Source organism: Maylandia zebra, linkage group LG10 (assembly GCF_041146795.1).
Source record: "Maylandia zebra isolate NMK-2024a linkage group LG10, Mzebra_GT3a, whole genome shotgun sequence".
Taxonomy (NCBI): Eukaryota; Metazoa; Chordata; class Actinopteri; order Cichliformes; family Cichlidae; genus Maylandia; species Maylandia zebra.
Genome location: NC_135176.1, coordinates 12,637,214 through 12,652,775, shown reverse-complemented (window position 1 = coordinate 12,652,775; position 15,562 = coordinate 12,637,214). Strand labels below are relative to the sequence as shown.

Below are 15,562 nucleotides of genomic sequence, written 5' to 3'. Positions count from 1 at the left end.
CCTTGTTACGTATAGTGAAGTACAAGGTGTGTATGCCTGTGATTACTGTGTGATAGATGAACCACTCCTAAGAAATACCTACAAATTTCTGCCTTTCCTGTAATTATTAGTTAATCAGCTATGTGGCTATGTAGTCTACATAAAATGTGTCATTTATTTGTTGACTTATTATAGTATCTTTTCAAACTAATAAGAATTTATTACGTACTTATTATTATTTTACAATAAAGCAGCATGAATGTTTCTGCTGGGTTTCTGAAGCTACACCAAAAAAATCCTTTAAAAAAGTTCTTTCAAATCTAGATTTCATAAGTCTTGAAAAAGTGAGATACAAAATCTGAGCTGGATAATTAAAACCGAACCCCTTTCCCCAAAACGGGTGTGATTCTGAGAGTCTGAGGGAGGGTCACTCTTACCAAGCCTTCAGTGGATTTTATGTTGGGGAGCTGCACAACCTCCAAATGTGCAGACTGGGACACCATGGGATCCGAGGAGAGCGAGATAATTTGGTCGCACACTTCAGACAGTGTTTTACACTGCGGAGGACACATTAGGGATAAATACAATCTTCAGGCTTGCACATATTAGTTTAATTATTTCTTCGATAGAACAACATTTCAAACTCACCACATTCAGGATCTTGTTTTCTGTTTCATACACAGAGCAGTCCTGAGGAATATTCAGAAAGCACTGTTACCTCAAGAGAATTTGTCAAAATGAAGTTATTATTGGCATTTCTGCTGTAGGTGGATATAAGCAAAAACCGAGCAGCTTGGCACCTATAACCCCCAACACTCCCACACAGGCAGGCACAAACACAAAACAAATGAATCACCAATGCGGAGGCACATCTTTCCCTCTCTCTTTCACTCTGCCAGTCTTCCTCTCTCTCAGCCTTCAATTATTTTCCCTTTTGCCCTCTTTCACTCTCACTTTTAATGTTTTCCCACTTTAATTTTTCTCTTAACTCTATATAAACATTATATTCCACAGAGCCCAACCTAAAACCTGTATAGTTCTCTTAGTTTTAACTGGTCTTTAGAGGCTCTATATGACTGACAGACCCAGATACAATAAAATGAAACTGCAGTTTATGATAAGCATCTATCATTTCTATCACTTTAGAATATATTTTTAGGTCACTCTTTGAGGTGGCTCTAATTAGGATGCTGCTTTACATGAAAGCATATCTGACAGATGAGAAACAAGTTGTGAAGTAGTCAAGTCCAATTTCAGCTTCTCATTATCACTGACAGCTGCAAAATCTAAAACTAATAAAAAAGCAGGATGTACTGAAAGGGGAAAAAATTGTGTAAATGTATATCTGCTTTAGGGTTTAGAAAGATTTTAAATTTATGCAGGGAATGAAGAAACATTTTTGAGATTTCATTTTAAAAATCATAAGCACATTTACCAAAGAACCAGGTATTTTTCCAATTCTGCCGTTATACTTTAATATGGATCAGCTTCCTTTTTTCTGACAGAGGCTTTGTGATGATCCCAAGTTTGCTCTGTACAGTATGAAGTAATACAGTACAACAGGATATGATACAATAAATCATTTCATATTTGTTACCTGTTGTACAATTGTAGTGAGCTCAAGACATAGCTGGATAACATTGTTTCTGGTCACAGAGTAATCTGCCACTGCTGCAAATGGAGATCTGAAAAAGAAAGAGCACCTGGAATGAACCATTAGATCATTCTTCCTTTGAGACTCAGTCACTGGTAAATTTTACATATTTTTTTTACCAGCATTTCTCCCTTTACATTTTAGGATTCCTCACATTTCTGCCTATGTTAGTCTGTTTTGGGGTTTTTATTTTGGAATGTGACGTCTGTAATGCTTTTAACACATTTAATAATATTCACATTTCTCCTAAGGCCGAGAGCAGCTGACGTAGAGCAGAGATTATTAGTTGCTGTTCTGCTTTTTCCAAATAACCTCACAAGTGCGTCCTATCCACTGTCAACAAACGCAGCGTCGACTCCCACGTTTCTATTTGTACAATTTGGTCAACAATTAAGCATTTTCAAACATGAAATGAAACACGGATTAGTGAATTTTAATTGGGATGAATGCTGTAAATCATGTCAGCTATAATGGGGGAAAGGCAAAGCAAATCACTTTGTTATTTTTGCTGAACGTTGTCAGCTTTGAACTTCCAAATTCATCAAACACAAACAGACACAAACACACAGACTGGCACAATCCCACAGGGAAGCAAGGATAAAGAGACATATAAATAGACTTTCTCGGTGTCTTTTTGGCCACCCTGTCAAAATCTACTTATATAAGACTTTTACTCATCTTTTCTTGTCAAATGATTGGTCATGGACATTACACAGAAAAACAAAACCAGTCTGTATCTGTTAAAAAAACAAATCCCAAATCAGACTACATGTACCAATGCATGTAAACAGGACTGTCTCATTCCTGTTTGATGTCAGTTATATATTTATAATTAATTCAAATTATTATTATATCTTTTTGCTTGCAATTAGCACGGTTGTAAGTTTGTATCTAAGACGAATCTAAGGAAATGTATGCAAGAATATACCCAGTATGCATATAAATATGTGTCCATGTGAACCTGTATTTATGTGTTTGTGTATGTAGTTGTAAATGGGACCAGTACCTGAATCTACACAGCTCTGTGGGGCCCTTTTTCACAGTGTGCGTCCACATGTTTACACATGACTTACCAAATGTTTAAATTCATCTTTTTGCAAATCTCACCTGTCAAGCCACGCCAAAAGGCTTTTGGCAGCAGCAATGAGGTCCACCACTGAAGTTAGAAAGTCGTTGGGCAGCTTGCGGGTGGCTCGGCCGTCATAATGGCCACTGCGCCGCCTGCCTGTGATGAAATTCTGCAGGTTCTTGGCAGATGCGTTAAGCTTATGAGAAAGCGTTTTGAGATTCTCAGTCTCCAGCCCATAATTCTAGAGGGGAGAGGAAAGTAAATTCACTGTGTTTGACCAGTTTGTCAGTGTTTGCTTTCACTGTGACACATTCCAAGAATATCCCCAGCCTGGAGATAGAAACCAATTGTTCTCTGATAGCACTTTATGAATAGGAATACTACAGCCGACCAGCCCACCACGCTCCACAACAGAAAGGCTCCACATATGATGAAAATGTGTGAAATCAGCTGTCACTTTGCACGCCTGAGCATCGTTGAGCGCTCATTACACTTTGCGGCTAACTGCACGTGTAGGCCTATGGGCAGCTATCATGTCATGGGTTTCTTGGGAGGGGAGAGCGCAGCAGGAGGGCCACTAATCATATTTAATACAGCAGTGCCTGAGAGACTTAAAACTAAATCCCAGTTACATAAGAAGCTTTAGGGCTGAAGCAGGGCCCCCTGTGCAGCGATGCAGGATGAGTGGACTTTAGATTCAGATTGCATCTGTGACCTTAGGCTGGTAATCTCCACCCAGTTTTTCTATAGATCTCAAGAGTTAACACAAACCCAGGTCCAACTTTATTGCACCTTGTCTCTGTTATTTCTGCTTCTCATTTATCATTTACCATCTTTTACTTTTATATTACTGCAGTCTAACTTTCTTTGGTTCAAAAACAGAAAATTTGAATTAAATACTGGAATTATATGTGCAAGTGAATATAAAAAAAACCCTCAAAATAAAGGAAATTATTAGGAGAGAAAATTATTTAGCTGGATGCTAAAGACACCTTACAAAAAGACTTTACATTTTCATTTCCTCTTGTGGTAAACTGGACAGCATGGCCAGAGTAAGTATTCTCAATTAGATGCAAAGCATTTATATGATTCACCCTTACACCCCCTACAGTGGGGCAGGGATAGCTCAGTAGGTAGAGTGGTGGCCCCATGATTGGAAGGTCGGGGTTCGATTCCCCTGAACAGCTACCCTGAGGTACCCCTGAGTAAGGTACCGTCCCTACACACTGCTCCCCGGGCGCCCAATGGCTGCCCACTGCTTCACTGAGTGAATGGGTTAAATGCAGAGAGGGATTTTCCCCACGGGGACCAATAAAGTACACTTACTGAGCATCCAATCCAACACCAAATAGTTCTTTCGTGTAGTTCCTGTTATATAAAGTGAAAAGTTTCCAAACCCCAACATAATCAGTACAAACTGCTTAACGGTATTTGTCCCTTATTTCAAACAGTTATTTTATAAATAATCTAAGAGTGAGTAAAAGAGTAAAAAACAATAATAAATTACTTCATCAATCAAATCGTGTTTTCCAGAGTAAATAAATTGTAACATTTTCACTGCAAATTTTAAGCACCAATATGGACACTTTTAGTAAGTAGGGTCTAAAAATATGTTCACATTGACGGACAAAAGAGAACATTTGGGAACAGCTATCCTGGGAAAACCTCCATTTAAGAAAAAATGTTCCTTAAATGAAGCAAAGCCTCCAAGCTAGTTCAGAAACACAGCTCAAGCTGCTCTGCGTCACTCTCCTTGCATCATATACCAAATATACCTTCCTGATCTGGTGGTCTATTTAAGCTACATAACTTTCCATCTCTCCGTCTGACATGCTAGTGCCGCTGCCGAATCGCCCCTTTACGCTCCAGGGATATATTTGCTCATGAGTCCCCAGTTTTATATGTAACATATTTGCACACAGAGACCAGAATCTGCTTCCAGTGCATTTTTTAATCTGTACCATGCTTCTGATGATTGCAGTATATATTCGTTCATTTTAATGCCGTTCATTTGGCCATTACATGACTGACCCCTAAATCTTACATTCTCGTGTTAGAAACAAGTCGAGGTCTCTACTCTGTATGCAGTAACATCCAGAATGAATATTATAAGGAGAATAAATATTATGCTCCAGCTACTCCAGCTGCACATTAGCCAAATCAGCAGAACAGCAATCTATCATGCTGACACTAACAAAACTTGTGTTTTGGGACACTAAGAGCAGAAATCCCTTCGAGATGAAGCAGTAATCCATGTCAACACTAACGACAGTTGTAAGATTTGCCTGTGGAAGATCTTTTGGCCAGATTAGTAACTCTGGTAGATTTGCTGTGATGTTTAAAAATTGGGGCCTAAAGCAATCCTATCTACATCCACTTATTCCTGGAATGACTGATTTCGTTAACTGACAGTCTTTGCAGTGATAATAACAATATAGAAATTGCATCATTACTAAATATATCAACTGCTTACTGGAAAATATCTTTATTCTGTAACTTGTTATCTTCACTGACTTGTTAAATGATTTCACAGAGCTGCAGAGGTGCCAAATGTTCGACAGAAACTTCATCCGACAGCACTGACTTTCCAAAGTGACAGTAGAAAGTAGTGGGAAGATGGTGTGGGAAACTTGGACTCACCAGAGCACAGAGTAAGTCCACAGCCTCCAGTATCAGCTCCTGGTGGCCAATTCTGGATACTCCCAAATCTTCCAGCTCCTGGTGGGTGATACGCAGCAGCTGCTCCCCCCCTACTTTCTCCTTCTCAAAGGTCTTGATGTACTGCTGCAGGCAGTCGTCCAGCCCTTGGGGGAACACAAAGGACAAGAAAACTTTCAGCACAGCTCAAAAGCATGAATTTTTATTTGCAGACTGCATCAGATTTTCAGATTTCTTGTGAAACCACTGTTTGCATTATGCATTCTAACAGGACTTGATATCACTTGCTTTGCCAGAATATGTGCTGTAAATCTGTAAAGTGTGAGCACAGGTTGTATTTTGCTGTGTGCGAGTGTGAAGCAGTCTGTGTCAAGACAAGAAATCTGACACACTCCCCCTCGTCAACAGTTCTGAGCTGCATTTTCAGCTTCAAACCAGAAAACGCTTTCAGCTAGAAAGAAGCTATGTAGGTGTGCTCGAGTTGTTTTACATATTCAGCTACTGCAGCAGGTGTGAAATCTTTTGGAGAAAGAGTTGATGAAGTGCAGCAGACGAAAACAAACTAAGTGATTCTGTAACTTCTGTCTGCGTCAACAGACACCCTGAAATGTATGACTAGAAACTGTTTTCTAAAAAGTATATACACAGGGTAAATCAAAAACTTACAAAAAAAAAGAAAGTCTGTTACCAAAGCATACCAAGAAAAGCCTTCAAAAAATACCTCAAGCCGTGATGAGGGGGCCGAGCAGTTCAGTAGGTGATAAGGGGACCTAACAGTCCCCATGGCAACTTATTTTGATCATGTTAAAAGCATGGCTGTGAGCTCTGATTGGAAAAATGTGTTTTTGCTTATTGCACATCCCCAGTGGTGATTTTTCTTCACGAACAACCAAAGGAAGGACTGCAAAGTCCATACACCTGTTCTGAAGAAAATACATGTTGCCACTGCCTTACGATCTTACAGTTAGGTTGAAAGGTCTCATAATTAGTTTTAAGGCTAATAATTCAAGAGGTATCTGCTTATTGGAGTCCCAAATAATGGTAAAAGCCACAAATTTGCAAACATGCTCTGGAGTCCACGTACCACGCTTGGTTTTGGTTTTGATTGATCAAAGCATTGAGGAGGTAAGACCTCACTTCCAGTTTATCAGTTTAGCTAATACTTAGGCCAGTACTTTTGAAAAGTTAAACTAAAAAACTAGGCTTGATCTGAAGATCATCTTTGCCAGTTTTTGTATAGACTGTTTTAAGTCTGTCACATTTTTTGTGATAATCTAATATGGCAGCGTGTCCCCGGAGTGCGATTTGAACTTGAAAGGTTGATCTGAGGACTTGATCATATGGTTGAATGGTTAGGAGAGGAGTGCATAAAAGCAACTCTAACTTTAACTCGGTACCTCAGCAGAGCTGGCAATATCATCAAGGACCACTCTCACCCCAGCAACCAACTGTTTGAACTATTACCGTCAGGCCGACGGTACAGGTCACATAAAACCAGGACAAACAGATTCAGGGATAGCTTCTTTCCCAGAGCTATCACCGTAGTAAATAAGCACAAAAACAACTGAACCTATTCCATACCGTCACTGTCATTATATTATGCTGCTATTCATACTGTCATCATATTAATGCTGCTATCCTGTATATATTGTACATACTATTGTTTGAGTACTTACGATTGTTTTTTTTGTACTTTTTATATTTTACATTTATATTTATTATTGAAACTTGCACCAAGGGAGTGGCACTCCAATTTCGTTGTACTCTGTACAATGACAATAAAGGCTATTCTATTCTAACCCACTGGTCCTCGAGGTGTTAGCATTAAACATTGAAAAGAATCAGGAGACTGCCGCAGTTATTGATGGCGTGTCTCTGTAATGCATGAAAGTATTTACTTCAGAAGCTGCACTGTGTCCCGATGATGTAAATTATGTTGCAAATCGAGCATGCAGAATCATGTTGCATAAACTAAACCACAATTTGATTTATTTTCTATATGAAATTTGATTTGATAATTGATGTTTCTGCCTCAGGCTTCCTAGAAACTCATTTACTTATTTATGTTTTATTCACTTTCAGATCAAGCAAACACATTAATAAATGAGCTACAAGGGAGCAGCTTTTGTATTGCTTTTCCTATACATTTAATCTTCTCAGGCCCTATTTCTCCCTTTTCACTCTCTTTCTCTTTAACACACACAGGGTTAGTTCTTTCCTCATCCTGTCTTTTTATTGCAGTGGACCAATCATATACATGTGTCTCAGTGCTAAGCTTCAACCCCATCAAGCATTCAGATCAGGTTTAGCTGGCAGCTAAACGGTCGAGAGGAAACATAGGGAGTTTCATGGTTTTGCATAACATTTAAAGGCTTAACTAATGAGCCTCTTTACCAAGTTAATTGAGACTCATCATGTCAATGAAGTATTCCCCATGTTGCCATAGAAACCACAAAGCAGGTTTTTCGGCAGGGGTTCTCGCTGACCGTGGGGTAATATAAAGAAATAAGAAAAGGGAGAACATGATAGTTTGCAAAAAGTGACTACATGCTAGCATGAGATATTGAGCTGGTGAAGTTATCAGCTACTTTAGCATTTTATAACTCCCAGAGCGTTTCACATTTCTAAATGACATTATAAAGCATCTTGTGGATATGTGCTGTATAAATGATTTTTACTATAAATAAAAGGGGAACATGGCACAAAATGGCACTAATAGTCTCTATTCTCTATTTTTCCATTGAAATCTGCCATGTTTTGTTTCATATTTTGCTGAAAGCCTTATGCAAAAGAACAATGTGCAATAGAAATCCCTTTTTGGTGGAATGGAAAGACATCTCAGCCACATCAATTTTCCTGTCTCTTGCATGTCAGTCAGATTATCAGGCACGCTGAGGAGAAATTAAAAGCACAGCGTTGACACATTATGATCTCCATTCTAGATAATCCACTGGCATTGTAAGGAGAGAGAGCTCTTTAGGGCGGTTAAGCATTGTTATTATGGATCTGTGTTGATCTGACTTGTCATTGATCGCTGTCGTCGTCTGTGTTAGACAAGAAGACAGTGAGGGTTTGCACTGAAAGATAAAAACTGATATGCCTTGCAAGACAACAAATATGTTTAAAAACACCCAGACGGTACAAAGTGCAACACTGCATTGAAATGCACATATTTTATGTGTTTGCACTGATACCCTTCACCTAGTAAGAACCAATTTCCAGTCAAGCTGGAATTCTTTTCGCTTTTGTGATGAGGATCTATTCTTTAAAGCAGCTTGGGAATAAAGCGTCTAGCTCACACAAAACACTAACAGGGGGTGGAGAGTGGGACTGTGGGAAGGTCACGGGGTGCCCCTATTTGGCCTCCTGTGACATCACGGAGCGGGTATGGTAATAATGGAACCTGTGAATGCTAACGACAAAACGCTGCCAGTCCTCCGGGTTCGATAATGGATGCGAGACAAGAATGAAACCCCCTCCACCCCATCGTTTCCTCTGTTTCAGTGTCTCTCCGTGCCACTCACTCCCTCACTTTAAATTACCATTACTGGGCTCTAGGCACAAGAACTGTCTCTGCTCCACTTGTCAGATGTGGGACACTGAAGAGTCCTCTCTCGTTTCCAATCTCCACTCCTTGCTCTTTACATACCTCACTTGTGCCACCAGCGTATTTACAGATCATCTTGGATCTCATTTAAAACTATTGCGGACATTCAATTTCAGCCCATCTCAGCGTCTAATCATCCCTGTGTGTCTCTATAAATAAAGCTGCACATGGATCTTGTTTTCTTTCTGAGCAAGCATCCAGTCCTAAACAGCCTGTTTATAAGGCCACATCAGATTGAGGTACAATCTGTAATACACAACTCATACTAAGAACCGTCTGATCCTTGCAATCATGACATATCTGAGCCAGCAGAAAAGGCCTACAGGCTTAGAATAATAATGCTCGCTTGTGTGTATGTGCATATGTGCGTGTGTGTGTGTTGAGGCGGTAAAGATGCAGGCCTATGGATGTGTATGTTTCATCTGAAACAGGCCATTGCCTGACACGTGAGCACGTGGCTTTGAAAAACAACACACATCGCAGGAGCGCTTATGTGAGTTAAAAGACAAATACACAGGCAGATCACGTCCTCCCACTGAGTTTAAGGTCTCCTCTTACATTTCTATCACATTTCCCCTCAAAGTACCAACTTTGTAATGCAAAGAGACAATAAAGCAGCATGGCTAATGAGAAATCTGTGCCCTGAAAGTATTCCTGACAGTCTGTGGAAGTAAATCCTCCACAGCTGTTTGGGACATTTATAGATCTTTGGAGCCTGAATAAGCGGACAAATTTCCTCAAAGGAGCCGCTCATCCGACAGCTGTACTGAGACTAGCGGATGATGAATTAATTGCAACAACAACTGTATGTCTATCTAACCCCTTTCCAGTCCTCAATTCAGTCTAAATGTCACAGTCTCTCTCTCTCAAGAAGAAAATCTTAAAAGTGCTTCATCACCAAACTGAACCTCATTATTCTGCTGGAGGATCCCTGAAAAATGAAAAAAAAAAAAAGAGGAATGTTTTGATTCGCATTTAAGTGATTTTTGTGGGGATTTTATGTTTGTTTTGTTTTTTTTGAGTGAATAATCTTTATGATAGGCCTCAGGATTTAGGTACCCTTGGGAGGTTTTGAAACTACTAGAAGCTCATCTAAGTCAGCTGTGACTTCTTAATGACTTGAGCATCTGTGGATAAACATATCACAGATGGCTGTACAAGCTCTGATAGTGTACTGCTCTCCCAGCTCTGTTTTTATTCTGTGCACATGCAAAGCCTGGTCAATAACTCGAACCTCTTTTTCTTTCCTCCTCCACACAGATTCTGCACCCAGATCCAGCGAGAGGGGGAATCATTCGTGTGTAATTACTAGATCTCCGCTACAACCATCTGCGAGGCAGCCTTATGTTAACAATGACCACCGCAGGACACAATAGACGGGTTTTCCGTGTAGAGCTGTTTGAATCTGAGAACATCTTTTTTAAAAGGAGTGGGGGGGGCAAGACGTCTGCAAGCTAGAAGTGCTTGAAAAAAAAAGATCGATTAACTGATTTAAGGCTGTGATTAAAAGCTTCCCGAAGCTGCAAGGCGACGAGGCGAAACCCCGAGGCTCAGCAGGTGTTTTGGCATCTCGAGTCAGTCTGTGTTGAAATGCATTTCAGCGCAACACCACACATGCGATTCACTGCAGCGCAGCAGTTTAATGGTCATCGCGTCTGATGCCTTACCTTTCATCCAGTCAACCACCTGACTAGAGCTCCACTTGCTCACGGGCTCCATAACCAGTGCCATGGTAGAAGTTTGTCTTCGCGCTTGACAAAAGAAAAAAAAATCCCACGCACACACACTCCCCACAAACCAAACTCCCCACCCAAAACGTTAAAAAAAAAAAAACAAATAGAAAGAAAATTAGAAAAGATATTAAAATAGGCTTGATTCAGTGACCATCTAAAGTCTTCTGTGATTGGTTTGAGTATTTACAAACAAATCGAGGTAGGTCCAAAAGGTCCAAAATGTCGCTGTGAGAAGCCCGAGTGCAGCTCGGCGGACTTGTGCACATTCATGTGCTCTTCACTTGCTTGAAAGAGCTCTTTTACTTGTGATTCATGTCAGGCTCGGATGCTGGTGGGTCGCTGCTGCCCGACCCCTCTTCCAAAATGCATCCCAGTACCATCCAGAGCGGAGAACAACGCGCAGACTGTTACTTCACACTGGCGTCTGGGAAGGATGGGTTCGCTCTGAGCATCCTCCCTCATACACAGACATGGAGTCATAGCTTTCACCGCGCGGAGTGTACCCTCTGTATGTGGTGTGATTAATGCCACAAGAAGCCAGGAGGAGTGCGAGCGGGGTGGGGTGGGGGCTGTTAACGGGAATGAAGGGATCCAGATTATAAGGGATTTTGATAAGAAGAAGTGCTGGATCCATGTAAAGCTTTTGGAGTGGCAGAACTTATTTGCCATGTTTTTAGCAAAGCACTCAACCATCAACCACAGCCCACAGGAAAGCAGTGGTAATAAAAATGTAAATAAAAAAATTAAAAGCGATTTGTATATTAGCTTGTATTCTTTAATTAGAAAAACCCTACAAAATCGTATCTAGAAAATTGTGACTCTAGTCAAGTATATAAGTTTTGATAAACATCTAGAAAGATAAAGATACATAATAGAGCTTGGGACTTAATTCCAAAATCTTTCTGGATCATTTGAAAATTGAATTGTACTTTTTATTTCTTTTGGTTAAATATCAATAAATACTAATTTTACCGTTTATCTTCAGGGGGCTACAGTTCAAGAAGACACCCAGACCCACGAGTCACCAGTGTTTAGGCTAGAAACTAAACCCCGCTGATTAATCAGTTGGCTAATTTTACTGACCAGTGGTAGATATTTGTCAATTATCTATTGACATGGTATTTATAACAGCTGATAAATTAAAAATTGAAAAGTAAAGAAGAGATGGAAGAAGCATTCCATGAGTGTTGAGATTGCATAGTTTGTCCACCAGAGGGTGTGCTGCATCGCCTGTTGGCCATATTTCTTTGTAACACAACAGAATCAGGCAGTGTGTAAACAAGTAAATTAATAACTACAGACAACAAATATTACAGAAATCAGCTCCGTCTTCACCACAACAGATTTGCATTGAGGCGGTCCAACTGTAAATCTACTTCTCCACTTTCTCATCACTCCTGAACAAAATCTTGAGACTCCTCCACTTGGGGCAACGACTCATTCCCAGCTTAGGATGCTGTTTCCACTCATTCCCAGCTGAGAATCAAAGCCTCTTTAAATCTCATCCCAGCCACTTCACACTCAGCTGCAAACCAATCCAGTACGAGCTGAAGGTCTTCGCCCCATGAAGCCAGTAGCGTGTCATCTGTAAACAGTAAATGTGTATCCCGAGGCATCTGCGTTAGACATCGAGCAGTTTTGGCCAATGACAACTAGAAATGAGCCTTAGCATATGTATCATTTTTTATAAAAATATTTTATAAATACTTTAGTTTGTATTATTTTTAGTTTCAATAAAATGCTAGGTCCAAAAAACACATTAGAAAATCTAGTACTCACAGAAAGAGCCCAATGAGACACTGTCAAATGCTACTGAACTGAGGAGTCAATGCCACACTTGACCCTATTCGCTATTATGCAATAAGAACCTGAAACCATGTTTTCAAATGCAGATGTGGTTGTCTGTGTTACTGTGTTCGTGTCCATGTTTCCATAACAGTTTGCCAACCACACCACTGTGGTCACATTTTAAAAAAAAAAAAAAAGTGTTCACTAAATTAGTTACACATATAATGTTTAGGAAATGCTGCACTTAAAGGGACCTTTGTCGTTAATATCCTATGCTTTCCCCCACAGGGAATAAGCTTTAGCAGCACTGATAACAGGCATGCTGCTTGGGAAAAGAGAACAGCCTGCTTTTTGTCTTCTGAACACTGCCGCAATCTGACGACGACGCGTCATTACACATGCCACTAACTCCACTAGGCAGAGTGGGTATTCTGGGAACCACTTCTCCTCTTTTCCTTTCAGGCCCTGGGGCACTAATCACCCCTCATACAGCCCACTGTTTCCTCCTACTGTCTTTGTCGCTGCTCACGCCTCCATCACACAAAGCGCAGTGTAGTGGAAACAACGATCACCACCGAGACAAGGATGCTGACATGTGCCTGTGTTTTTTTTTTCATGTATGGTAAACAGCTTCGGGGGGAAAGCTTAGTGCCTGGAAATGGTAATTCTGCATTTTAACTAAGTGCAGTAACATATAAATACACATTTTTTTAAATTAAAATATAAATTAACTGATGAGCGCATATTTCATTCGGTTGCTGTTGTTTTTTACTTTCTATTACATTAATTCACATTCATTAAAGATTATATATATATATATATATATATATATATATATATATATATATATATATATATATATATATATATATATATAATGAAAAATGGCACAAAAAAATTACAGGAATTAAAAAAAATACTCCTCTTAAGGTTAATGAACAACATAATGTTGCTTTTTTTTTTTTTTTTGATGTCAGAATAAGCACCCAGATAGGCGGAAGTAGATTAAGCTGGGATCCAAGATCATTGCAAATAATAGTGGTACTCCCAGAAGAACTCAGTGCTATCAGGAAACAGTCCTTATCATTACACAATTGCAATAAAGCATTTGCATTCCACTCATGATATAATGTATGAATTATATCAAAGCAAATTATGAATTTACTTTGTTGAGGTGTTTGTCCTCTTTTTGTTGATATCTTTTTAAAAGGAATCATGAACTAGGGAAGACCTTAAATTGGTGTGGGTGGGTGGGTAAGGATGGGGGTGTAACCTGTTAGGTTGCCTGTTTATTTTAAATTTTTTAAAAAAATGGCAGCAGTGCCTCCATAAAGTAATGCAATAGGAAGCAACATATTATGCTGCCATGCCAATATCTTGCCCCATCGCTCAGCATACAGAAAGTGTGAAACTTAATCATTTCACTGGCTACAGCTCCTTTAAGCAATGTTGGATTTTCTTTTTTTCACCTTTATGACTCATATTGTGCAGCAGGGACACAGCCGAGGGAAATGTGTGTATTACTGTGCAATGAGCACGAGCTCTCACAGGTTTGACATTCAGTATTAGACTTATATAACAGCAGGGTCATCATATAGTTCAAGATGACACTGATTTGCAAGAAGTGCAGTGATGGAGGAAGTACTCATTAAATTCATTTGCACACCACTCTGTGCAAATTTCAATACCATATTTATCTAAAGGTATAAGAATAAATCAACAATTTTGTAACAGTGGTAGCCAAAGTTAACGTGTCTATAGCATTTTAAAATGTTAATTATCATTATTGTTAAGGAATTCATCTGAATCCGAATACTTTATTAATCCCTGAGGAAATTATATCACCTACTCCAATAGATCAGATTCTGTGACATTGCTTTATATAATAGTAGTAGTGCTGTCCTGTGAGAACCACATGTAGTTTTTCATGAGCTCAGAGAAACAGGAAATTAAAAGTTTGGTCGGGAAAGGTGTTCAAAATGAAAGCAACGAAGTGGTACTCTACAAACATTTCGCATCTGATTACATGGGATGCACCCAGTTACTGTTACTGGTTTCAGGTTTGTCACTTGTCTCAAGTGATGTTGTTTAAGTCTGCCTGAGTTTAAAGTCCACAAGTTTGAAAATGAAAACAAAAGTAATCATATGGAGCTAAAAGCTTTGCACGTCTTTGCAGTCCAGTCATCATATCAGCTTGGAGTTGGCTGTTTAAAGTTACATTAGCTGCTGGCATAAAAGCCAAAATAGTTAACAGTCGGCATTTAATATAAAGACTGTGGAAAAAATAAAAGACTGTGCTGCAGCAATTTTCTATTTGTCATTCAAATAACTGTGCGTGGAGAGTCCAGCAGTGAAAGGACTGCAGTTGTAAATTGCTGGGTGGCGAGCACATCTCTGCGGTAAGTTTTCCAGTCCTTTGGTCACTTATAATATAACTCTAACAGCCAGGATCAGAACACCTAAGCAGCTAAATTTAAGCCAGTGTTTTTCCACCAGCCCTGTACATTTTCAGGTTTTCCTGTGTAATATTTTCTGTGGTGAAAGCAAAGGTGAAGAGTCAATTTTACAGGCAGCTTAGGTGGAATTTATTACACTACCACATTTATTTAGACATTGATAAGATTTACATACAAAACCGATTGTCAATTGTGTATAGATAGATAGATAGATAGATAGATAGATAGATAGATAGATAGATAGATAGATAGATAGATAGATAGATAGATAGATAGATAGATAGATAGATAGATAGATAGATAGATAGATAGATAGATTTTTGTGGGAGAAATGTTTCGTCACTCATCCAAGTGACTTCTTTACTGAAGAAGTCACGAAATGTTTCTATCTATCTATCTATCTATCTATCTATCTATCTATCTATCTATCTATCTATCTATCTATCTATCTATCTATCTATCTATCTATCTATGTCCAGATGAACAGAATCAACTTTTTGGAGATTTACTTTCCTGGATGATTGAGAATGCATCAAGACCTCTGTGTACTGTACCACACCTCCACTACTCGTCTTTTTTCTCTTGATTTTCACATTTTATCCTGTAGGTGGTAGTGTA

General features: G+C 39.3%; 1 protein-coding gene across 3 annotated transcripts in view; it reads right to left on the bottom strand.

The window, feature by feature from the left end:
* The window catches only part of LOC101482853 (connector enhancer of kinase suppressor of ras 2), a 38,107-nt gene extending 26,927 nt beyond the window's left edge, over window positions 1-11,180 (bottom strand). For 2 of the 3 annotated variants that reach the window (XM_012922642.3, XM_012922643.3), the window contains exons 1-6: window positions 10,635-11,180; window positions 5,343-5,506; window positions 2,741-2,943; window positions 1,577-1,682; window positions 628-669; window positions 417-536 (exon numbers count right to left, since the gene is read on the bottom strand). In XM_012922642.3, the coding sequence (XP_012778096.1) occupies window positions 417-536; window positions 628-669; window positions 1,577-1,682; window positions 2,741-2,943; window positions 5,343-5,506; window positions 10,635-10,698 (699 nt within the window). In that variant the 5' untranslated portion in view covers window positions 10,699-11,180. The remainder of the gene's footprint in view (window positions 1-416; window positions 537-627; window positions 670-1,576; window positions 1,683-2,740; window positions 2,944-5,342; window positions 5,507-10,634) is intronic. The other variant, XM_004563873.5, reaches the window with a different exon arrangement.
* Between the last annotated feature and the right edge of the window lie 4,382 nt (window positions 11,181-15,562).